The sequence below is a fragment of the Schistocerca serialis genome, chromosome 4 (assembly GCF_023864345.2).
Source record: "Schistocerca serialis cubense isolate TAMUIC-IGC-003099 chromosome 4, iqSchSeri2.2, whole genome shotgun sequence".
Classification (NCBI taxonomy): domain Eukaryota; kingdom Metazoa; phylum Arthropoda; class Insecta; order Orthoptera; family Acrididae; genus Schistocerca; species Schistocerca serialis.
The window spans coordinates 457,972,998-457,999,131 of NC_064641.1; the positions used below are offsets into that span (position 1 = coordinate 457,972,998).

Below are 26,134 nucleotides of genomic sequence, written 5' to 3' on the forward strand. Positions count from 1 at the left end.
TGTTACCGACGCTGCCTTCCATTTTGCCCCATGGCGACGCGCCGCCGCCGCCGCCGTCGCCGCCGCCTGTTCTCCCGCCGGCGACGCCCGCAGTGGACGCTTCGCTGCAGCCGCCAAGCGCCTCCCTGGGTCATGCGCCGCCGATCGCTTCCCATGACCAGTTGTCCTCCGACATGGAACTCTTGCCCGCTCCGGACCAGACGTCGTCTTTTCCCGCCGGGTGCCCCGACGCGATGGAGGTCGACCCTTCGGCCCCTCCTGTCTCTCTCCGGGCGCCTACACCGCATGTTGGCGTGTACCCTGGACTAGGTTTTCAGGCGTTTCCTAGCTCCCCTCGGACCGAATGGCAGGGTGCGGGTGGCACAGCCTCGCCTGTTGTTAGGCTCCCCACCTCGTCGCATACGTCAACATGGGGTCCTCCCCACGGCGGGCGGAAGCCTTATAACACAACCGTTCGCCGATTTGCGGGGAAGGAATGTGGTGTCACCGCCAGACACCACACTTGCTAGGTGGTAGCCTTTAAATCGGCCGCGGTCCGTTAGTATACGTCGGACCCGCGTGTCGCCACTGTCAGTGATTGCAGACCGAGCGCCACCACACGGCAGGTCTAGAGAGACGTCCTAGCACTCGCCCCAGTTGTACAGCAGACTTTGCTAGCGATGCTACACTGACACATACGCTCTCATTTGCCAAGACGATAGTTAGCTTAGCCTTCAGCTACGTCATTTGCTACGACCTAGCAAGGCGCCATTACCAGTTTATATTGAGATTGTAATAATGTCTAAACAAGAGCGATGTTCTCCAGTTGTGGATTAAAGTAAGTATTCCAAGAACTACATTCTTTTCTTTATAGGATAATTACTTTACCTTGTTCCAGACCTCACGCCAATATGCGTGAGCTTAAAAGCGTGCATAATGGCCTCCTCTAGCAACACGGTGTTGGCGCTTCTGCCAACACTTCACAACCAAACTTAGCGCACACGTTATCTGGAAATAAATACTATGGAGATAAGGACCAGCAACCCTTAATTGGGGGGGAGGGGGGAGGGGTGATCAGTAACACGAAGGCAGAAGGGGGGAGGGAGGAAGCGGACACTGATATGAGGGGGGAGGAAGTAGACACAGTGAAAGGCTGGTGGAAACGGACAGCGAAAGGAAAGAGGGAGAGACGGGCAGAGAGAGGGGGAAGGAAGAAATGGATAGACGAAAGAAAGATGAGGAGATGGGTAGAAGAAGGAAGGAAAGACGAAGAGATAGATAGAGAAGGGGGCAGGAGGAGATGGACGGAGATGGTTTGAAGATGGAAGGAAAGACGAAAAGAGAGATAGAGAAGGGGGCAGGAGGAGATAGACAGGGAGAGGGGAGGGGGACTTAAAGGTAATGAGGATGGGCAGGAAGAGATGGACCGGAGAGGGAAGGGAATATAAGCAGAAGGGGAAGGAGGAGATGGACACTGGGGCAGGAGCAGATGGACAGAAAGAGAGAGAGGTAGGACCATATGTACAAAGAGAGGGACAGGAGGAGGCAGATAGAGAGGGAGGTGAGTAAAGGAGATGGACAGAGAGAGGGGGAATGGTGATGGGTAGAGAGGAGGGCGGAAGAGATGGACAAAGAGAATGGGAAGGATGAGATGGGCCAGTGGAATAAAAACACACTTGAGCAAAACCACGTATTCAGCTAGTTTACTGTGATTCTGGCCCTTTCCAAGGTACCTTTATTTTAAAAAATGCGATGGTATCACGGAAAGAAGGAAGGAAGAATGGGTTCAACGTGCCGTCGACATTGAGGTCATTAAAGACGGTGCGATGGTATCAGATTATGAGGATAGTCACAAAACACTAATTCAAAATTGTTCAAATGGCTCTGAGCACTATGGGACTCAACATCTGAGGTCATCAGTCCCCTAGAACTTAGAACTACTTAAACCTAACTAACCTAAGGACATCACACACGTCCATGCCCAAGGCAGGATTCGAACCTGCGACCGTAGCGGTCGCGCGGATCCAGACTGAAGCGCCTAGAACTGCTCGGCCACATCAGCAGGCCATAACTTTAATTATCAGCTGGAAAAAGTATTATCTTAATATTTGATTCACAATGAAATCTCCGTACCACGTTACCATTACCGTAGTAAGCTGTCAAGGAACCAGTTGAAGTTGTGTAGCCGACTGATGAAGCACAGTATGTACGAGAAGTAGTCATACAATTTCAGTTATCACGTCAAAAAATAAATAAAAATATGTGTGTGTAGCGCGACTGCAAATATTTATCGAAAAACAAATAAAAATAATTACATAATTTATTTTTGAGTTGGTGATTAAAACTCAGTATGAAGAACTGCAGCAATATGAAGCATTCGTCAGATGGTAGTGTCCTCTATACCACACATGGCTAATAAATTCTCAAGTAAATAAAATAAAAAGAGCAAAGATAAGAGTGAGAGGGGTAGTGGAGTATTAGATAATATCATGCATTTCGATATTCTGTATTAAATCTTTATTAGAAGAAAACAAAATACATAGTCTTTATGTATCATCTTTTTATAAATATACAAAAAACAACTGTGAGAGACTTCTGTAGTAACAGAAAATGGAAGTCCTTTCAGAAATGTGCGCATTGTATTATTTTGTAAACTGCTCTCTGTTTGACAGAAGAGTACCGTGCTAATATGGCATAATGTCTACAATGCTCTTCAAAATTCTAGCACATTTCGAAAGTTTTTAACAACCGTTGTGTGATGAAGGTGAAGTAGAGATTTATTACGATTGAGTAATTTTCGCAATACTAACCAATACTAACTATGGAGAAGATACCCGTTAACCGTGAAGTACTTAAGGAACCTGAAAGTATAATACTATAATACTTATTATGACATCGAAGTAACAGTGGTCCTTTGCGTAGTGGTCCTAGCATATATTTCAGTAATAAGAAAGAAAAACAGACTGATCGCCTGCATGGAATTAACTTTCTAAGAGGACATTTGTTACATATTTACGAAGTAACAGAGAAAATTGAGAGTGTATTTCAGTTACACAAAGGGAAACATTTTATTTCACAGGAAACTTTCTTTGAACGAAATTAAAACGTAAGCTAGAAATAAAAAAAAAAAACATGAATGTTTTTATTATTGTAAAGAGATATGATTGAAAGATGACGGAAGAGGTTAAGTTTTTCGATCTTTGGTGAGCATGAAACTTCAGTTTGGCGCATACTTAATTTGACCTTACCCTGTTTGACACAATAACTGAGGCTGTTAATAGATCCTCACTGAATGTCATGTACATGACGGGATTTTCCGACTATAGCATAAGTTGGTATCTTGACACACGCCAATGACGCAGTTGTTATTTACTCAACACTCCAACGCGCTGGTACAAAAGAGCACTGTTCCAGACATACGCCAGCTCCCTTATCACGTACGCCTGCCGATCGTTCTCAGATCATCCCTAGAGGGTGAAGTGACCCACCGCCGTGGGCGCTCCAAAACGTGGGTGCTGTAGGCGCGGCGATGGCGCCACGTACGGTGACCTGGAGCTAGAGAGCGGCAGCGTCCATTTGCCGTATGAGGGCAGCGGCTGGTCGAACGTGCCGAAGGGCTGTCGCTGGTACAGGTCCTGCGTGTAGCGGGCGGCGCCGTCCTCCTGGAACCTGGAGACCAGCGGGGGGCCGGAGAACTCGCCGACGGAGGGGTCGCACGGGGTGCCAGCGATCGCCGTGCTGACCGGGCCGGAGAATATGCGGAAGTTCACGTCGGAGTAGTCCAGTTCCGCCAGCAGGAACACCGGCATGCGGTCAGACATCACCCACAGGTTGCCAGCGCGATCCACCTGTCATTGTACAGGGCATACTTTAAGTGGACACTGGAAGGTGTCATCCACATCCACATCTACATCTACATGGATACTCTGCAAATCACATTTAAGTGCCTGACAGAGGGTTCATCGAACCACCTTCACAATTGTCTATTGTTCCAATCTCGTATGGCCCGCGGAAAGAATGAACACCTCTATCTTTCCGTACGAGCTCTAATTTCCCTTATTTTATCTTGGCGATCGTTCCTCCCTATGTAGGTCGGTGACAACAGAATATTTTCACATTCGGAGGACAAATTTGGTGACCGGAATTTCGTGAGAAGATTCCGTCGCAACGAAAAGCGTTTTCTTTTAATGATGTCCAGCCCAAATCCTGTATCATTTCTGTGACACACTCTCCCATATTTGGCGATAATACAAAACGTGCTGCCTTTCTTTGAACTTTTTTGATATACTCCGTCAGTCCTATCTGGTAAGCATCCCACACCGCGCAGCAGTATTCTAAAAGAGGACGGACAAGCGTAGTGTAGACAGTCTCCTTAGTAGGTCTGTTACATTTTCTAAGTGTCCTGCCAATAAAACGCAGTCTTTGGTTAGCCTTCCCCACAACATTATCTATGTGTTCCTTCCAATTTAAGTTGTGCATAATTGTAATACCTAGATATTTAGTTGAATTTACGGCTTTTAGCTTAGACTGATTTATCGTGTAACCGAAGTTAAACGAGTTCCTTTGAGCACTCATGTGGATGACCTCACACTTTTCGTTATTTAGGGTCGACTGCCACTTTTCGCACCATTCAGACAGATTTTTTAAATCGTTTTGCAGTTTGTTTTGGTCTTCTGGTGACTTTATTAGCCGATAAACGACAGCGTCATCTGCAAAAAACCGAAGACGGCTGCTCAGATTGTCTCCAAAATTGTTAATATGCATAAGGAACAGCAAAGGGCCTACAACACTACCTTGTGGGAACGCCAGAGATCACTTCTGTTTTACTCGGTGACTCAATTACTACGAACTGTGATCTATCTGACAGGAAATTACTAATGCAGTCACATAACTGAAACGATACTCCATAAGCACGCAAATTCACTACGAGCCGTTTGTGTGGTACAGTGTCAAAAGCCTTCCCGAAATCCAGAATTACAGAATCGACATGAAATCTCTTGTCAATAGCACTCAACACTTCGTGTTAATAAAGAGCTAGTTGTGTTTTACAGGAACGATGTTTTCTAAACCCATGTTGACTGTGTGTCAATAGACCGTTTCCTTCGAGGTAATTCATAATGTTCGAAAACAATATATGTTCCAAAATCCTGCTGCATATCGACGTTAATGATATGGGCCTGTAATTAAGTGGATTACTCCTATTACCTTTCTTGAACATTGGTATGACCTGTGCAACTTTCCAGTCTTTGGGTACGGATCTTTCGTCGAGCAAACGGTTGTATATGATTGTTAAGTATGGAGCTAAGGCATCAGCACACGGTTGTATATGATTGTTAAGTATGGAACTAAGGCATCAGCACACTCCGAAAGGAACCTAGTTGGTGTACAGTCTGGACCAGAAGACATACTTTTATTAAGTGATTTAAGTTGCTTCACAACTCCGAGGATATTTACCTCTACATTACTCATGTTGGCAGCTGTCCTTGATTTGAATTCTGCAATATTTACTTCGTCTTCTTTTGTGAAGGCATTTCGGAAGGCGTTGTTTAGTAACCCTGCCTTGGCAGCACTGTCTTCGATAGTATCTCCATTGCTATTGCGCAGAGGAAGCGCTGATTGTTGCTTACCGCTAACATACTTCACATACGACCAGAATCTCTTTGGATTTTCTGCCGGTTTTCGAGACGAAGTTTCGTTGTGGAAACTGTTATAAGCATCTCGCATTGAAGTCCACGCTAAATTCCGAGCTTCTGTAAAAGATCGCCAATCATAAGGACTTTGTGTTTGTTTAAATTTGGCATGTTTGTTTCGTTGTTTCTGCAACAGTGTTCCAACCCGTTTTGTGTATCAAGGAGGATCAGCTCTGTCGTTTGTTAATTTATTCTGTATAGATCTCGCCATTGCTACCGATACTATTTCTTTGAAATTAAGCCATATCTGATCTACACTTATATTATTAATTTGGAATGAGTGGAGATTGTCTCTCAGGAAGGCGTCAAGTGAATTTTTATCTGATCTTTTGAATAGGTATATTTTTCGCTTATTTTTGGAGAATTTGGGAATTACATTATTCAATTTTGCTACGACAACCCTGTGTTCACTAATCCCTGAATCGGTTTTGATGCTCGTTATCAACTCAGGTTTAATTGTTGCTAAGGGGTCAAGTGTGTTTTCACAATCGTTTACTATTCGCGTGGGCTCATGAACTAACTACTCGGAATAATTTTCAGAGAATGCACTTAGCACAATTTCAGATGATATTTTATGTGTACCTCCGGAATTAAACATGTATTTTCGCCAACATATCGAGGGTAAATTAAAGTCACCACCAAATATTATCGTACGAGTCGGGTACGTGTTTGAAATCAAACTCAAGTTTTCTTTGAACCTCTCAGCAACTGTATCATCTGAATTGGAAGGTCGGCAAAAGGATCCGGTTATTGTTTTATTCCGGTTGCCAACAATGATCTCTGCTCACTCTAACTCACAGGAAGTATCTACTTCAATTTCGTGACAAGTTAAACTACTTCTAACAGCAACAAATACCTCACGGTCAACCGTGTTTAGCCTGTCCTTTCGGAACACCGTTAGGTTCTTCGCAAAAATTTCGGCTGAGCTTATATCCGGCTTTAGCCAGCTTTCAGTGCCTATAACGATTTGAGCATCAGTGCTTTCTATTAGCGCTTGGAGCTCTGGTACTTTCTCAACACAGCTACGACAATTTACACCTGTTATACCAGTGGTTCTTGTATCTACGTAATTCTTGTGTTCAGCCTGCACTCTTTTTGACTGAAACCCTTCTTGTGTTTTCCCGAGACCCTCTAACCTAAAGAACCGCCCAGTCCACGCCACACAGCCCCTGCTACCCGAGTAGCCGCCTCCAGTCAGCTGGGCTACGTCGTGGTAAGATAGAGATTTAGAGATGAAAAACCTAAGCGAACCGAAAAAAAATCCAGTTACCCACAGCAGACATCACACTGGCTCTAGCCTTGATAAAACCCTCAGTTTGTGGTGGGAGGTCAACACCGTGCCGCGCGGAATTAGCCGAGTGGTCTAGAGATGCTGCATTCATGGACTGTGCGACTTGTCCCGGCGGAGGTTCGAGTCCTCCCTCGGGCATGGGTGTGTGTGTTTTTCCTTAGGATAATTTAGGTTACGTAGTGTGTAAGTTTAGGTACTGATGACCTTAACAGTTAAGTCCCATAAGATTTCACACACATTTGAACATTTTTTTTCCAACACCGTCTTTATGAAGCATTTTCCTATTCTACGGCGATTATCCAAAAGCCATGGAAAGGAAGTGTGACACGCATTGGTCGTCGCCTATGGAAGTCTATGTGGTGGATTTGTCTCAATTTACTCCTGATGGTATGGGTTCCTCCTATTCAAATAGGCGGTGATCTGTCTCACAGTACACCTTGGGCTCTGTGGACGGGACGTGTTATGTATATACTGAGGTTGGACAAAAATATGGAAACATTGCGAGAAATGCACGCTTCGACGTAAGTACAGATGCTAGTAGTTGCGCTATTGTACCTGACCACAAAAAGTACGTGTGCAATGTCCTCAATATGTTGCAAGAGTCAGTCGCTGTCAGAATAGTGCACTGTGTAGTTGTGACTGCATCATATCGGAACTAAGTGAACTCGAACATGGGCAAATTGTTGGTGCTCGTATGATAGGTACTCCCGTAATCGAGGTAGTCGAAGTATTTAGTATTTCAAGAGGCACCGCGTAGAAGATTTATACCAAATATAGGGAAAGCGGAAAAGATACCATTCGCAAAGTCACAATGCGGGAGAAATGGCGTTGACGGGTTGTGACAGACGGTCAATAAAGAGGGTTGTGACGAAGAATAGGAGGACGACAGCTGAAAAAGTCACTGCAGAAATTAAATTCGCACTCAGGAACCCTGTCAGCACCAAAGCAACACGAAGGGAGCTTAATAAGCAAAGAACTGCATGGCGAGCTGGAAGTCCAAAATCGATCATCAGGACGAAAATTTCCGCACGAGGAAAACGTTGTGTTGAAGACATAAAACCTACACTATGAAGCAATGGAAGAAAGTCATTTGGCCGGATGAGTCACGTTGCACTGTTTCCTATTTCTGGCGGGATTTTCATCCCAAGACCGAAACACAAGTTATATGTACATTTTGGCCGATCAGGTCCATCCAATGGATGGTCCCCAATGGTGATATTATGTTTCAAGACGACAGGGCCCGTGGACGCACAGCTCGTATCGTCAAATACTGGTTTTGTGAGCAGGAGGATGAATTGTCGTATCTCCCCTGACCACCAAAGGTAAGTCTCATTGAGCCCTTGTGGCCTGCTTTGGAGAGAAGGGTCCGTGACTGCTATTCGCCTCCATCATCGCTACCCGAACTTGCCACTCTATTGTAAGACGGAATTGTTCAATGTTCCCTTGAAAGCCGTACAGTGCCTGTATTTAACATTCAGAGACGAATGGAAGTCTTTTTAAATACCTTAGATTTTCCTACGCTGTATTAGGCATGGAAATGTGTTGAAAATAGATTGGAATATGATACTGTTGTGCGCAGCGACCGTTGAACTTAAAAAATTTGAATTTTAGGTTTTCCCATATTTTTGTCTAACCCCTGGATTGTGACAGTAAATACAGGCTATTCTGCTCGTGATAATGGACAACAGGCTAGGATCTGGAGCACTGTGCTCTGCAGAGGTGACAGATGTACTAGCTGTCAGTCTACAAACAGAAAATTTGCTTATTGAGGCACAGTCAGTTGGTGGATAGGAGCATGCACGAAGTTAGCCAGAGATCATAAACCAGCAACTAAGGGGAAAGATTTCTGCGAAAAGGACTTCTCAGACAACAGCGATGGTTGGACAGTTGCCTAATGGTGAACTTGTGAACACAAGTCATAATTTCACTGCTGCCGAAATGAATAAACCCGAACCAATAAAGATCTGAACAAAGGACTACTCTCGTTTGCAAGAGCAGGCCTAGGCTGTTCAGTATGGATAATGATCTGCTCTGTGGGTATAGTAGTCTGCCAATTAGTGGCAGCGAAATGTGTGTACTAGGCATGACAATTAAAAATATTTGTAACTTCCAAAATTCTTATGTGCATTTAAGTAATTTTATGTTTCGGATCTATTGTATCTTAATTGGCAGTTGATCACGCATCTATATATGTAATTAGGATCAAGGATGCAAAGGTCATAAGAAACGTACAGTGTATGCTGTACTGTGAAAGGACAGAGTTCAGTATGACGACCAACAGTGGTCGAGTGCAGCTTACGGCTGGTAACTCTGAACTGAGGTCTGCCTTGCGCACACCGTCAGCTAGGTAGTTCAGAAACGCTTATAAATAAGATTTGGTGTTGCCTAGCTTTCATAGTTTGAAAAATATAGAAAAAAATCTGGATTAGGTCACGATTTCGATATTTTAGTAGTGGGTTTTTAGGACTGAATAGCTTGAGCAGACGCTCCAAGCCATGGAAACGGTCACTGGGAAACTCTTGAATGTGAGCGCTGATAACCACGGCCTTGCAGAACTCCGGCGAGGGATGCTAAATGTAGAAAACATAAGAGAACTAATTTTTAGCAGCGAGATTGAGGCCCAGTATAGAAAACTGTGGTCGGATTTCCTTTAGAAATATGCAGGACAGTATGTGTCTGCATTGTTGGTGGTTCATTCAACCTTCAACTATGTAGAGAGTGTCTGTACCATGTGCACATACGATTGCTCACACTATAACAGAGATTGGTTGGTTCACGGTTTGAGCCACACATTACGTAGAAAACACTTTATCTTTAGAACACCTCACACACTGCCTGCTTTCTTCATACATGGAGAACACTTACTCATACGAAAAACCTGTAGTAATAAAAAGTACCTTGGTAAAGCATTTAGGTGGTTGCCTGAATGGATACTAGAAATCACTTTCTTTTTAGTTATGTATCCAGAAGAAAATGTGGCTTTTTGTTGGAAAAAAACCATATTTTAATCACACTATAAAATGGGCTTCTTTATATTAAGCCCACTTATTGCCATGCTGATATTTTACGTCGTTAGCCCAATCGAGTTTCTCATTAGCCACTTTATGTGTTAATATAACTTTTTTTATTGGCCGACGTGAGAGATGAGCTTTCCGCAAAAAGCTGAAGAGAAAGTATCTATTTCATACTCTTCCAACCTATTTTTAAATCTTGCTCGGTGGCACCGCTGTAGTGTTCGGCACTTGGGATGAGTTTGCTTTCAATTTAATTTTTCATCTACATGTTTCCTATCGAGTAGTGTGAAATTCACGTTCATAATTTACGGACTGACTTATACATACTATTGATTTTTGTGAAATTTTCAGCCTTTCAGTTAGTTCTCTCTGTATATAATGTTTATCTTTGTAACAGCTAGTTTTCTAGGCGAAATATAATTTTTTTCTGACTGAAACCTCCAAAGACTTAAAGGGAACAAAACTGATCTTAAAATAATGGCATCTACACAAAATGTTTACATAAGCATTTTTAACGTTTTTTTAAAACTTGCACAACGCTTGAAACTTCCTTGATGAAGGAAATTTACTTAAGAAATTATTAAGAATGTACTACATATCTCACAGTGAACAACCGAGTTGCTCAAACAGTCTCAGCAAACGTGTTTCGTAGACATAGATAGTAAATTTATGAAGGTATCCAAGTTAAAAGATGTTATAAACATTTAAGAAGGTTCAAAATGGCTCTGAGCACTATGGGACTTAACATCTGTGGTCATCAGTCCCCTAGAACTTAGAACTACTTAAACCTAACTAACCTAAGGACATCACACACATCCATGCCCGAGGCAGGATTCGAACCTGCGACCGTAGCAGTCGCGCGGTTCCGGACTGAGCGCCTAGATCCGCGAGACCACCGCGGCCGGCATTTAAGAAGGCAAAAAGGATATAATACATTATAAACGTATTTGTTGCGGTGGAGGAAAACAGGAATTCCCAAAATTTTCACTTTGATCCTAATACTTTTGAGCCCTCTGCGGCAAAGAAAATATAATGTTCCCTGATACTCAATGCGTCTACCTGTCGGGATGCCACGTTCCTACCACAACAATTTACGATGAACAAAAACATTCACTGTGAAGTCGTTTGCAATACTTCCTCTTTTCTTCTTCCCTGTCATTGCTAATATCACATGGTGGGGTGTAACTGTGAATAAGATTTCTTGTCCTCCCCCTGCTGAAACTGTAGAGTATGAGCGATGCGGATGGCGTTAGGGTACAAGAGCGGGAGGTGCAGATACGTACCTTGACGTCGCTGGGGAAGACGAGCGCTTCGTCATCCTTGTCGACGACAGCCATGTTGTGCGGCCTATAGTGCTTGCGGCCGTCCCAGCAGCCGATGGCGTTCTGGTCGATCAGGTTGAAGAAGAGGATTCCGTCGTCGCCCATGTACTGCGCCGTCACGTGACCGTTGGGTCCCCGCTCGCCGAGGTTCTGAGCAAACAAAGCGCCGGTTATGGCCGCATACGAGCACTGACAGGAGCAAACTCGAGGTGGGAAGAATTCTCTGAGCAATATTTGTGAATGGAAATTCCCAAAGTATCCGTCTAGGCTAGTTTGTTTACACGTTTTGTGTAATTGATACCTTATAAATAGTATTTGGAAAAAGTCACATTTGAAAATCTCCAAGAGCTGAAATGTGCCTTTTGGTAGTCTGCCTCCACATAGAGAAGTGAAGCCTTGTGGTGAAGTATTCGAAAGATTGATTGACTGTGATCGGAGCATGGCTTTATTTTGTGTGACATCACATTCAGAACGTTGCCATGTACGCTGTTGTAAACTTAATGATACGTGAAGATGATCAGAAGATCTAAACTGGCAGTAAATAAAAAAAATATTTTATAGTCAGTACTCTGTGACTTCTTTCTAGAACTGTCTGACACATGTTTCACGGAGCACTTTGGAAAGCACTGACTGGAAAGAAAGATTTACAGCTTTTTCAGCAGGACCAGAAGATCTAATTCCAGATGTGACGTGAAGTGGGATCACAATGAATGAAGAAAGAGTCGAATGTTTTGAGATAAGGAGCTAACGGTCGGAAATTAACCATTTTCTTTAATGACATAAACTACTTACCCATCATTGCAACAACATAAATACTTACTGAGGAATGTCAGCCTCAGTGCAAGCTTTGTAACAAAAACTGGGGCTTCACAATCGTTTGTCTCCATTGCTTGCGGGTGTCGTTCGTGACAGGGATGGTGTTGATGATTCACAAGTAGTGTCCTCACCGTATTATCCCACGTGTGTGTTTCAAGATGAATTGATCTGTACATATGAAATGATAATATTTTACACCTTCAAGTGTAATCGTTGCTTATTTTTTATTATTGGCCAGTCCCGTCTGTTATGCGATTTTCAAGTCGTATCTGCAAGGAACAGGTCATAATTGTTTACATCAGTGATAAAAAACAAGGAAATAATTATTGCCTCCTTCCCTGTCTTTCATACGAGTATTTCCACCTGCTGCCAATATCGACTGCGACTGCGACTGAGAGGCGCTACAGATTGCGGACTACTGCTAACGGGGGCGTGCTCGGCATGTCATGTGGGCAGAGCTACTTGCAGCAGCGGAGACGGACAGGCAGGCGTGGTTCAGTCTAGTGCAGTCCATTGCGTGAGCTGTTATCAGTCACGCCATTGTACTTAGTGACTGCGACACTGCATTGTATCTGGACTTATCATTATTGCCTTTCCTTCAGTGGTTCGCTTTCGACAGACTTGGCTTTGTTTATGGATTACGCAAATTTTCGGAAGTGGACAGAAACAATGAAATAGAAGAATTGTGTTCGCAGTTGCGAATATGGACAACCGTTAGCTTTATAATGGAACGACTACAATAGAAGTTTATGCCACACCGGTGCATGAACCCGGATTTCCCGCTTATCACGAATTGTCACCTTACCTTGGTACTCTTCATGAAGAGTAGAATATGTGAAGTAAATTTTTACTCCCCGCCTTCTGTTCATCATCATTAACACCACGAACACGACATTTAACCACACATGATTCTATCACAGGCACCAACATGACGGAGCTTCGTTTATAATATACTTGAGATGGATTTCGTTGAACTAGGACATCCACTGTCATGTGAGCCACAGGACAAAACAAAGAGAAATATGTGATTCTCTGTAGAGATTAGAAAATCCGACAGTATATGGTCCGTATGCAATTTCGTGTCCAGCCTTAGTGTAATAGTGCTAACACTTTGACCAAGACTGCACAGACGCGGGTCATGCTGATAAGGAAGGAAGGCAATCACATCGACCATGGACGACAATGTCCAGGCAATCAAGAGAGAACATCTCGGAAGGGGTGAGGGGAAGAAGAGATATTCCAACAGCAAGGACTTTCACACGGTGGTTGTCGAAAAGCTTCATGCCCAAGGAGTGGATTTCTGTCATTGAGGAAGTGAATGATTGGTAGAACGGTCTGACCGTTGCTTGAAGAGTCTTGGTGACTATGTTGAAAAATAGTGTCGCTCTGAAGTGAAATGCCGCATGTAATAAAGTTTGTTGGCCTGCCATCATAATGTTTAACTTTTTTAAGTCTCCATGTACCTTATCAATAATTTTACAACTGAGTATGTATTTTTCACTTATAATGAGAGAGAACAAGTCACTAGCTCACTATTTCCCATATTCAAGGCTACTTTTTAATGTTGATTTCACATCCTAAAGACATCATTTTTGTGACAACAGAAAGTTGAGCATGTATGTTGTTAACGCATGCGGGATCTTTATGGTGGCTCTCCATCGAATAGTACTTTTCTGGAGTTGAGAACAAGCAGGTAGGGTGGTCATTTAACAGTAAATCTTGCAATGGATGTTTGGGCCTTGGAAGCCACGTGCAGTGCATCTCAAAACACTTACGAGGGACAGAATTCTTTTACCAAGAATTTCTCGCACCAGTGTGCAGATAATGCTTTCGGCGGAAGAGTCGGATAAAAATGGCCTACCTGGACCTGCCCCTAGCCGCAGCTGGAACAAGGGCGCTAGAGAAAGCTAGGTCGCCTAGCCAGAGCGTCTGTAAAGTGTCGTAAACGCTCTTTGTGAACATGGATGGCGGCCATAAAAATTAGCGCGTTTGTGTGTTCCCCGTGGACTGGACACCTTCGATGGAATAGTCAGGTGGCGTCGTCCGTTTGCCTGAAGAGTTTTTTTGGGAAGCTTCAGGTCTCTGGGCCGGCCTCTGTGGGCGAGGGGTTCTACAGGGTGTTACAAAAAGGTACGGCCAAACTTTCAGGAAACATTGCTCACACACAAAGAAAGAAAATATGTTACGTGGAAATGTGTCCGGAAACGCTTACTTTCCATGTTAGAGCTCATTTTATTACTTCTCTTCAAATCACATTAACAGTGGAATGGAAACACATAGCAACAGAACGTACCAGCGTGACTTCAAACACTTTGTTACAGGAAATGTTCAAAATGTCCTCCGTTAGCGAGGATACATGCATCCACCCTCCGTCGCATGGAATCCCTGATGCGCTGATGCAGCCCTGGAGAATGGCGTATTGTATCACAGCCGTCCACAATACGAGCACGAAAAGTCTCTACATTTGGTACCGGGGTTGCGTAGACAAGAGCTTTCAAATGCCCCCATAAATGAAAGTCAAGAGGGTTGAGGTCAGGAGAGCGTGGAGGCCATGGAATTGGTCCGCCTCTACCAATTCATCGGTCACCGATTCTGTTGTTGAGAAGCGTACGAACACTTCGACTGAAATGTGCAAGAGCTCCATCGTGCATGAACCACATGTTGTGTCGTACTTGTAAAGGCACATGTTCTAGCAGCACAGGTAGAGTATCCCGTATGAAATCATGACGGTGAATCGAGGAAGTACATTACATACTGACGAAACTAAAGTGAGCTCCAACATGGAAATTAAACGTTTCCGGACACGTGTCCACATAACATCTTTTCTTTATTTGTGTGTGAGGAATGTTTCCTGAAAGTTTGGCAGTACCTTTTTGTAACACCCTGTAGACGCTTCAGGCTGGAACCGCGCTGCTGCTACGGTCGCAGGTTCGAATCCTGCCCGCTGATGACCTCGATGTTGAGCGCCCAAAAGCCCCCTCGAATCCTGCCTCGGGCATGGATGTTTGTGAGGTCCTTAGGTTAGTTAGGTTTAAGTAGTTTTAAGTCTAGGGGACCGATGACCTCAGATTTTAAGTCGCATAGTGCTTAGAGCCATTTGAACCATCAGGTCTTTGGAACAATCTTAGAATGGAGCGCAACACTTTTGGCGCTCTGAGATGGTCCAGGATTGGACACAAAGACAGTTCTCTTAGTTTGACCGATTCCTGTTGTCAGACACGCTATAACGTTCGAGCCGTCCAGATAATGATCTCTGATAAATGTGTTGTTCGCTTTAGAGCTAAACGGAAACTCAAAACATGCTGCCTACAGTGGCCGAGGAAGAAAAGAAGTCGGGAGCACAATGTCTTCTCTTCCATGTCTGGGAATTTGCTTCTCCAAAAAAGAGAAGAATGTTGTTAACTTTAAGGACTGGCCTAGGGGTAGAGCAGACGAGTTAGAGGGAAGACCTGGATCTCATGGAGTCTGGTGATTGGCACGAAACCCTTGCAGGGATGGTTGTGAGAATGCTTTTGTGGAGTTCACCAAGGTTTGATGGAAAGTGAGAAGAGGAGAGACTTGAACTTCTGATTCAGTCTCTGGTCTGGAGTGGATTCTGATCTTGACTCTTATTATGAGTGGGTTGCGCGGACACTTGTCCTGACTTTGCGCTAGCATTGGTCTTGATTGGACAGCCTGTGTTGAGAACTTAGCTGTACCAGCAGTTTAGATCTCAGTCATCTCGGACAACTCGCTGTGCCGAGGGCAGTCATATTTGTGACAGGTCTGCTGCCTTGACGTTTGATCTCCTTGTGCGAATTGCTGTATGAGTCAAATGGTTCAAATAGCTCTGAGCGCTATGGGACTAAACATCTGAGGTCATCAGTCCCCTAGAACTGAGAACAACTTAAACCTAACTAACCTAATGATATCATACACACATCCATGCCCGAAGCAGGATTCGAACCTGCAACTGTAGCAGTCACGACGTTCCGGACTGAGGCACCTAGAACCGCTCGGCCATCGCGGCCGGCTGAATGAGTCAAATTGGTCCATGATATGACCGGCGAACGGGAGTGTCCCACTCTGGAATCTGCCGAGATTTCGGGGCTCCATTAGAAGGTAATTGTGATCCGTCTAACAGATTGCCAGCTGCGACTTTACATATTTCGTGCCGGTGATAGCCAATCACAGGCGTCGCACATCGCTGCTCTGCAAACACTACGCCTGCAACCGGCAGCTGAGACAGCGCTACACATCGAGAAAGGGGAGATGTATTGCTGCTCTGGATTGTTAGGGCAAACAGAATCACAGTGTCACCACTGTTCTCAGCTGCACCAACGTTGTATAACTTCTGGGTAGAATATACCCATCAAAGTCCATACAGTGTTAGATAATTTCAGACTAGGTTATCCATGTTTTGAGCCAGAGTAAATAGTTGAATCAGACAAACCTTACTCTTTCCCAACCAGTCACCACCTACTGAAGTCTTAACTGTTTGTTGCGTTTATTTGTGTTGCCAACAGTTCATGTTTTATTTGCCATCATGCTTAACATGGATTGCTTGCCCAATTTTTTCATCACTAAACTTGTGCCATAACTTATAAAAGATCAAGCCCGTAGTGTTATATTAATCACCCATCAACGGCTGACTACAATAATATCAGGGCCACCATTTCATCAATATTATTTCAGCATTCAAGTTCATTTAGATTCTGAAAAATGTTATAACCTCTAATGCAGGCCAACGACAACAAACACAATCAAATGGCAAAATAAATTTAGCAGACACATGGGCCAGGTAGTGAAGTAGCAGGCTTGCTAGTTAAAGGGGGTAAACTCATAGTCGCGTGTAGCTTTTCGAATCATACAGCCAGCACAATGTAGTCTTGCAATAGAACCCTGAAATATAATACCTCTTGGAACATTTCTTACTTTTTAATCTCCAGCACTATGTGACTGATTTAAAGTCGAGACAGATGTACAGATAAAATCCAATAGTACAAATTAACGGTGCTGCTGTATCGCTGCACTCAACCACACAGGGAGTTTGGAAAACATTCATCCGATGTCTCAAGACTATATCTTCTACATGAATGAAGAGGGACACTTGGGGTAAAATTTAATTTACGCATCGTAGTGCAAAATTTTATTTCCAAAGGAACCATCTGATTTACAATGGTATATCTTGTTACAGGCATGCACACAGATCCTTGAACTACTTTTTACAGTTACGTTTGGGATAAATGTTTTCGTTTACCTTCCACAGACGTTGTGTGGAAGTCGTACGGAGGTAAGGCAAACATCCAGATGATAGTCTCGCATCATATTTTTACGATCATGTTTGGAGTTACTGTATTCATTGCTGTTGAAATGCGGAGCCTCGGTTCACCAAACTATGTTGGAAGGCGAGGCACACAGACATTTTCTTTGAAATATCCATAAAAATGCGTGTACAATGAGATAATATGACTTTGGTGGCGAGTGGTGAAACGCGAGATCCGTACACCCCTTTCTCTATAGGGGGTGCAGTGACTTCTGTCGACGAAAACCACGTCGAACAGCTGTAACTGAACTGCACCTATTGAAAGGGTGAGTGCGAAACGTCTTTTATAGTTCGTTATGACCACCTGGACTCGGCGCACGACGGGTAGTGAACGAACTAGCGAGCTGCACCTGAGAGACCCCTATTGGTAACCACATGAACCAGCGACTTACAATTTACACTAGGGGAAATGCTGTACTTAGTTTCAAGGTAGAAGTTAAAATTAACCTCAAGTTACCATCTTCTTTTACGTAGAAGATTGTTGTTGTTGTTGTGGTCTTCAGTCCTGAGACTGGTTTGATGCAGCTCTCCATGTTACTCTATCCTGTGCAAGCTTCTTCATCTCCGAGTACTTACTGCAACCTACATCCTTCTGAATTTGCTTAGTGTATTCATCTCATGGTCTCCCTCTACGATTTTTACCCTCCACGCTGCCCTTCAATGCTAAATTTGTGATCCCTTGATGCCTCAGAACATACCCTACCAACCGGTCCCTTCTTCTTGTCAAGTTGTGCCACAAACTACTCTTCTCCCGTATTCTATTCAATACCTCCTCATTAGTTACGTGATCTACCCACCTAATCTTCAGCATTCTTCTGTAGCACCACATTTCGAAAGCTTCTATTCTCTTCTTGTCCAACCTATTTATCGTCCATGTTTCACTTCCATACATGGATACACTCCATATAAATACTTTTAGAAACGACTTCCTGACACTTAAATCTATACTCGATGTTAACAAATTTCTCTTCTTCAGAAACGCTTTCCTTGCCATTGCCAGTCTACATTTTATATCCTCTCTACTTCGACCATCATCAGTTATTTTACTCCCTAAATAGCAAAACTCCTTTACTACTTTAAGTGTCTCATTTCCTAATCTAATTCCCTCAGCATCACCCGATTTAATTTGACTACATTCCATTATCCCCGTTTTGCTTTTGTTGATGTTCATCTTTCAAGACACTGTCCATTCCGTTCAACTGCTCTTCCAAGTCTTTTGCTGTCTCTGACAGAATTACAATGTCATCGGCGAACCTCAAAGTTTTTATTTCTTCTCCATGAATTTTAATACCTACTCCGAATTTTTCTTTTATTTCCTTTACTGCTTGCTCAATATACAGATTGAATAACATCGGGGACAGGCTACAACCCTGTCTCACTCCCTTCCCAACCACTGCTTCCCTTTCATGTCCCTCGGCTCTTATAACTGCCATCTGCTTTCTGTACAAATTGTAAATAGCCTTTCGCTCCCTGTATTTTACCCCTGTCACCTTCAGAATTTGAAAGAGAGTATTCCAGTCAACATTGTCAAAAGCTTTCTCTAAGTCTACAAATGCTAGAAACGTAGGTTTGCCTTTCCTTAATCTTTCTTCTAAGATAAGTCGTAAGGTTAGTATTGCCTCACGTGTTCCAACATTTCTACGGAATCCAAACTGGTCTTCCCCGAGGTCCGCTTCTACCAGTTTTTCCATTCGTCTGTAAAGAATTCGTGTTAGTATTTTGCAGCTGTGACTTATTAAACTGATAGTTCGGTAATTTTCACATCTGTCAACACCTGCTTTCTTTGGGATTGGAATTATTATATTCTTCTTGAAGCCTGAGGGTATTTCGCCTGTCTCATACATCTTGCTCACCAGATGGTAGAGTTTTGTCAGGACTGGATCTCCCAAGGCTGTCAGTAGTTCTAATGGAATGTTGTCTACTCCCGGGTCCTTGTTTCGACTCAGGTCTTTCAGTGCTCTGTCAAACTCTTCACGCAGTATCTTATCTCCCATTTCGTCTTCATCTACATCCTCTTCCTTTTCCATAATATTGTCCTCAAGTGCATCGCCCTTGTATAAACCCTCTATATACTCCTTCCACCTTTCTGCCTTCCCTTCTTTGCTTAGAACTGGGTTTCCATCTGAGCTCTTGATATTCATACAAGTGGTTCTCTTCTCTCCAAAGGTCTCTTTAATTTTCTTGTAGGCAGTATCTATCTTACCCCTAGTGAGATAAGCCTCTACATCCTTGCATTTGTCCTCTAGCCATCCCTGCTTAGCTATTTTGCACTTTCTGTCGATTTCATTTTTGAGACGTTTGTATTCCTTTTTGCCTGCTTCATTTACTGCATTTTTATATTTTTCCTTTCATCAATTAAATTCAATATTTCTTTTGTTACCCAAGGATTTCTGCTAGCCCTCGTCCTTTTACCTACCTGATCATCTGCTGCCTTCACTACTTCATTCCTCAGAGCTACCCATTCTTCTTCTACTGTATTTCTTTCCACCATTCCTGTCAATTGTTCCCTTATGGTCTTCCTGAAACTCTGTACAACCTCTGGTTTAATCAGTTTATCCAGGTCCCATCTCCTTAAATTCCCACCTTTTTGTAGTTTCTTCAGTTTTAATCTACAGTTCATAACCAATAGATTGTGGTCAGAGTCCACATCCGCCCCTGGAAATGTCTTACAATTTAAGACCTGGTTCCTAAATCTCTGTCTTACCATTATATAATCTATCTGATACCTTTTAGTATCTCCAGGATTCTTCCATGTATACAACCTTCTTTTATGATTCTTGAACCAAGTGTTAGCTATGATTAAGTTCTGCTCTGTGCAAAATTCCACCAGGCGGCTTCCTCTTTCATTTCTTACCCCCAATCCATATTCACCTACTACGTTTCCTTCTCTCCCTTTTCCTACTGCCGAATTCTAGTCACCCATGACTATTAAATTTTCGTCTCCCTTCACTATCTGAATAATTTCGTTTATCTCATCATACATTTCATCAATTTCTTCATCATCTGCAGAGCTAGTTGTCATATAAACTTGTACTACTGTAGTAGGCGTGGGCTTTGTGTCTATCTTGGCCACAATAATGCATTCACTATGCTGTTTGTAGTAGCTTACCCGCATTCCTATTTTTTTATTCATTATTAAACCTACTCCTGCACTACCCCTATTTGGTTTTGTATTTATGATGCTGTATTCGCCTGACCAAAAGTCTTGTTCCTCCTGCCACCGAACTTCACTAATTCCCACTATATCTAACTTTAACCTATCCATTTCCCGTTTTAAATTTTCTAACCTACCTGCCCGATTAAGGGATCTGACATTCCACGCTCCGATCCGTAGAACGCCAGTTTTCTTTCTCCTGATAAGACGTCCTCTTGAGTAGTCCCCGCCCGGAGACCGAATGGGGGACTATTTTACCTCCAGAATATTTTACCCAAGAGGATGCCATCATCATATAATCATCATGCTCTCGGGAAAAATTACGGCTGTAGTTTCCCCTTGTTTTCAGCCGTTCGCAGTACCAGCACAGCAAAGCCGTTTTGGTTAATGTTGCAAGGCCAGATCAATCAATCATCCAACACGTTTGTCTGGCCTCTCAACAGATACCCCTCCGTTGTGGTTGCACCTACGGTACGGCCATCTGTATCGCTGAGGCACGCAAGCCTCCCCACCAATGGTAAGGTCCATGGTTCAGGGGGGGGGGGGGGGACGTAGAAGATATATTCTTGAAAAATACGGTGTGCCACGTTGGGTAGTCGTGCGGTCTTAGGCACCTTGTCACGGTCCGCGAGGCTCGCCCCGTCGGAGGTTCGAGTCCTCCCTCGGGCATGGGTGTGTGTATGTGTGTTGTCCATAGCGTAAGTTACTTTAAGTTAGATTAAGTAGTGTGTAGGCTTAGGGACCTATGACCTCAGCAGTTTGGTCCCATAAGACCTTACCACAAATTTGAATTTGAATTTCAAAAGTCCCGTGCGTCTGTTTGAGACACCTTCCATTCTTTATGCAACTGTCATTCCTTTCACTGTTTTCTCGAAAGCTGGCATGGTAAGACCGTTAATATGTAAAAAATTAGAGGCTAATTCTTACAATAAAATAAAAATATTAAGCAGTTACCGCTGATGATGCCACTTATTAAAAACAAATAATACCGTTGTCGATTTCGAATCGACAGGCTCATCCTCTGAGCACTGTTCACGTTTTAAAATAAGCTGTACGTTATTTTAAACGTGAATGCCATCTGATAGTGAGCCTATCGGTTCGAAACCGGGAATGGCGCCGTTTGTTCTTAATAAACAGCGTTATTAGCATGGATGATTACTAGTCTTACTTAACTGTAAGAATTAAACTGAAACTTCATGGCAGATAAAAACTGTATGTTAGACTGGGACTCGAACCTGGGACGTCTACCTCTTGCGGGCAACTGCTCTACTGACTTAGCCGTTCATGCTAGACCCACGATCCGCCCTCACAGCTTCACTTTCGTCAGTAAATTTCTCTTCCCTGCAAACTTCACAGAAGTTGTCCTGAATACCTTGCGGGACTACAAGTGCTTGAACTTCCGAAAAATTTTCACGGTAGGAGTGAGCTTCTGACCGAAGTACAGCTGTGAGGACGAGCAGTGAGTTGTGTTTGGATACTTCAACAATAACAACATAGCAAAATGACACTTCAAGGAACTTAACCCTACAAACCGCATGGCACCAATTGATGCAGAACCCACGCAAAGAGATTTGTTTGAAATGTAGTTACTTCCAACTTCAACGAAAAAATTCTATACGTAGTTCATGAAACACAGCTTATTCATCTCTATCTAACAAAAATATCCGCACATGGAATGATATGAGTGTGGACGAACATTAACAACCCTATCAGCCGGCCGGAGTGGCCGAGCGATTCTAGGCGCTACAGTCTGGAACCGCGCTGCCGCTACGGTCGCAGGTTCGAATACTGCCTCGGGCATGGATGTGTGTGATGTCCTTCGGTTAGTTAGGTTTAAGTAGTTCTAAGTTCTAGGCAGGGTGCGATTTGTGCTTTTACCAGTGGGGGGGGGGGGGGGGGGGGGGATGTCTTAGGGGGTTAGTAGGATTATATATGTTACTAGCATGGACCGTGGCGTTACGAATGGTTAAACAGCTATTTATAAATAGATGTTAGTGCCGAAACTCACTATTGACGCGTATGCACTATCAGAAAAGCCAACCCTTGTTATATCTTTAAAAGTACATTATAGGTAAAGCTTATTTACAAAATCATCTACATATGGGTACAGATATACGAGGGGAATTCAAAAAGTAGAGGCACAATTGTGAAAAGTGGTACTTATTCTGATGATAGAAAACTGAAACATATTAATAGTATTAATAGTAAGACTTATTAAAAACTTTCAGTGTTCGGCTCCACAAATTTAAATTATATGTAAAGTTGTACTACAGTGCGTGGGAAATAAACATCCCAGGTTGGGATGTTAGACTGGATGGAGGGGATGGTCTGATGCAGAGGGGGGGAAATCCCCACCATCCCCTCCTGCAAGTCGCACACTGGTTCTAGGGGACTGATGACCTCAGAAGTTAAGTCGCATAGTGCTCAGAGCCAACCCAATCATACAATGCAGTGTCGCGGCAGTACGGTAATAGGTGGTTAATGATGTCTTACTTACCACGGGAAAACTACATTCGATATACTTATCGTAAACTTCCCTAAGCAACGAATGCCAAATAATTGACTCCCAGTCCCACAAATCTGTAGATAAGGCACAATTCTAAACTGGATATGGACCAGAAGAAAGGTAGGTACAAATCCCTCATTAAATACAATAGATCTTATCACCAAACTGGAATGGCCCCGACATAGGCACTCTCACCCAACAGATCGAAACAACAGCGTCGCTTGGTTACTGGAGCAATTCGTGCTTCGCACGGTAGAGAACGAATGACACTCATACCTTGACAGCATTTAATTTTTAATCAATGAATATTTAAAGATGATTCAAAATTCCAAGTACAGAGAGTGGATACAGGATTGCCTCGACACAACCCTCCGATATTGAATACTTTTGGTCCATGTGATCTACTTCGGAGAATTACAAGCCAGCCTGAGAACGCAGTGCTAAGGGGAACAAGTTCTGGGTGGAATGGAACAGGACTTAATTGCAGCAGTTCAACAGATTACCTCAGTTTCTGAGAACGATCCTTCTCACACTGAGGAAAATTCAATTTGTTTTATTTATTCATTTTAAGAATGTGTCTCGGTTTAGTCATTTTGCAGACAAAAATTTGTTTTCCCAGCGGGTTCTCTATTTTTTTCTCATTTTCCAAGAACTCATCCTCCATATTCATTTTAATTGTGAGAAATACCGTGTACGGAAAGATTTTAGTTCCATGAAAATATATACTTCTCTATAAATTATATTTAGCTAACAGTGGGGATTTCATAAGAGCTTCACAAGAAGATGAAGAAGTAATTAATTTCCCAGTAAATCTGTTAAACACCAAGAAAACATTTTTTTCACTAAGGAAACTTGTTTATAACTGAACACGAACAATACGAGACTGGAATAGAAGGGAGAACCGATAGAGGTACCCAAAGTACCCTCCGCCACACACCATCAGGTGGCTTGCGGAGTATGGATGTAGATGTAGATGTAGACGTTGGCGAATTCAGACGGGAGAAGGCTGGGCAGTGACTGGTGAGAAGGTCATACAGTAAAGCATTTGACCACGAAAGTCAAAGGTCGCAGGTTCGAGATCCGGTCCCACATACAATTGTAACCTGCTAGGATACTTCAAATCGGCGCACACTCCGCTGCAGAGTGAAAATTCTTTTTGGAAGAAATAATCTTTGTGTATGCCTTTATCTTCAGCGTCAAGAGAATGGCTTTTGCTCTTCGTAGAACTGTTTTCGAGTAGTCTAGAGAGCGGCGCCAGCTGGTACCTGGAAGTAGTGGAAGTTGCTGTCGACGAGCGATCGGTCGCGCAGCACGCGCGTCGAGACGGCGAATTCCCTGTGGCTGGCCAGCGGGTGGAAGAGTAGCACGCGGAAGCCGTCCTCCTGCGGGGGCGTCAGCGCCATGCCGAACACGCCCTCCGACCACCACTGGAAGTTCATGCCCGCGATGTTGAAGTCGCCGCGCAGCGGGTCCGGCAGGAAGAAAGGGTGCGTCACCTGTCCAAACACATAAACCGGCACTGATTACCGTCCCGCCCAGGGATGGAATGGATCCGCAGCACACTACACACAGATTAGCCTATACACTAGTACACATAGGTGTTTCCATTTCTGCAAGTAGCTGTCCAAGTAGTAACCACACAAATACCAAAAATATGATCGGGCACTTTTTCTTCGACTGTTGAAGGCGTGAGGCGTTGGCTTTACACAAATAACGAATTGCCTTCCGGTGTCTCTTTCCCTTTAATTTCGTTCCCCTCGGACACCCAGATTACAGTTAGTGACTGATGCTGTGATGTGGGTGGTGTGGTCAACGAGGACCTATGCCAAGATTAAGCACACCAGCAGAAGATCCTGGAGGAAGGCCGTGAGAAACTTACTGAACATCACTTGTTACTTAGAAATCCATACAACTAATTTCCTGAACATCAAAACTCTTTACTAACATGTTACAATGTCAAAAAAAAACCATTTGTTTTAGTTGTAAATATATGTCATGTATTATTGTTTTTCTGACATGTTTTACATCCTGAAGGACCTCCTCACTATGGATCAATTGGAATGAAAATAAATCTAATCTAATCCTAGCATTAATGTCTCTTTTTCTTTACAATAATATAAACTTTTAACGAACGCAAGGCATACATTTCTCTCTTTTGAATCTTTAGTCATGACTCAATATTTTCCTCTCACAAGAAGGAAGTATATGAAACATGAATAGATTACAGTTGGTCAGGCCGAAGTCGGAACGCGGCGCAAGCCCTCAGGCGGCACAATAAACTCAGGGGTACATCTACATCTACATACATACTCCGCAATCCACCACACGGTGCGTGGCGGAGGGTACCACGCACCACAACTAACATCTTCTCTCCCTGTTCCACTCCCAAACAGAACGAGGGAAAAATGACTGCCTATATACCTCTGTACGAGCCCTAATCTCTCTTATTTTATCTATGTGGTCTTTCCACGAAATATAAGTTGGCGGCAATAAAATTGTACTGCAGTCAGCCTCAAATGCTGGTTCTCTAAATTTCCTCAGTAGCGATTCACGAAAAGAACGCCTCCTTTCCTCTAGAGACTCCCACCCGAGTTCCTGAAGCACTTCCGTAACACTCGCGTGATGATCAAACCTACCAGTAACAAATCTAGCAGCCCGCCTCTGAAAATGGTTCAAATGGCTCTGAGCACTATGGGACTTAACATCTTAGGTCATCAGTCCCCTAGAACTTAGAACTACTTAAACCTAAGTAACCTAAGAACATCACACAAATCCATGCCCGAGGCAGGATTCGAACCTGCGACCGTAGCGGTCGCCCGGTTCCAGACTGAAGCACCTAGAACCGCTCTGCCACACCGGCCGGCCCCGCCTCTGAATTGCTTCTATGTCCTCCCTCAATCCATCCTGATAGGGATCCCAAACGCTCGAGCAGTATTCAAGAATAGGTCGTATTAGTGTTGTATAAGCGGTCTCCTTTACAGATGAACCACATCTTCCCAAAATTCTACCAATGAACCGAAGACGACTATTCGCCTTCCCCACAACTGTCATTACATG

At 43.5% G+C, this 26,134-nt stretch overlaps 1 protein-coding gene across 1 annotated transcript in view; it reads right to left on the reverse strand.

Moving 5' to 3' along the window:
- Window positions 1-2,573: 2,573 nt before the first annotated feature.
- The window catches only part of LOC126474535 (protein yellow-like), a 116,460-nt gene continuing 92,899 nt past the window's right edge, over window positions 2,574-26,134 (reverse strand). The window contains exons 5-7 of the mRNA XM_050102007.1: window positions 24,343-24,573; window positions 11,258-11,446; window positions 2,574-3,827 (exon numbers count right to left, since the gene is read on the reverse strand). Coding sequence (XP_049957964.1) covers window positions 3,447-3,827; window positions 11,258-11,446; window positions 24,343-24,573 — 801 coding nt within the window. The 3' untranslated portion in view covers window positions 2,574-3,446. The remainder of the gene's footprint in view (window positions 3,828-11,257; window positions 11,447-24,342; window positions 24,574-26,134) is intronic.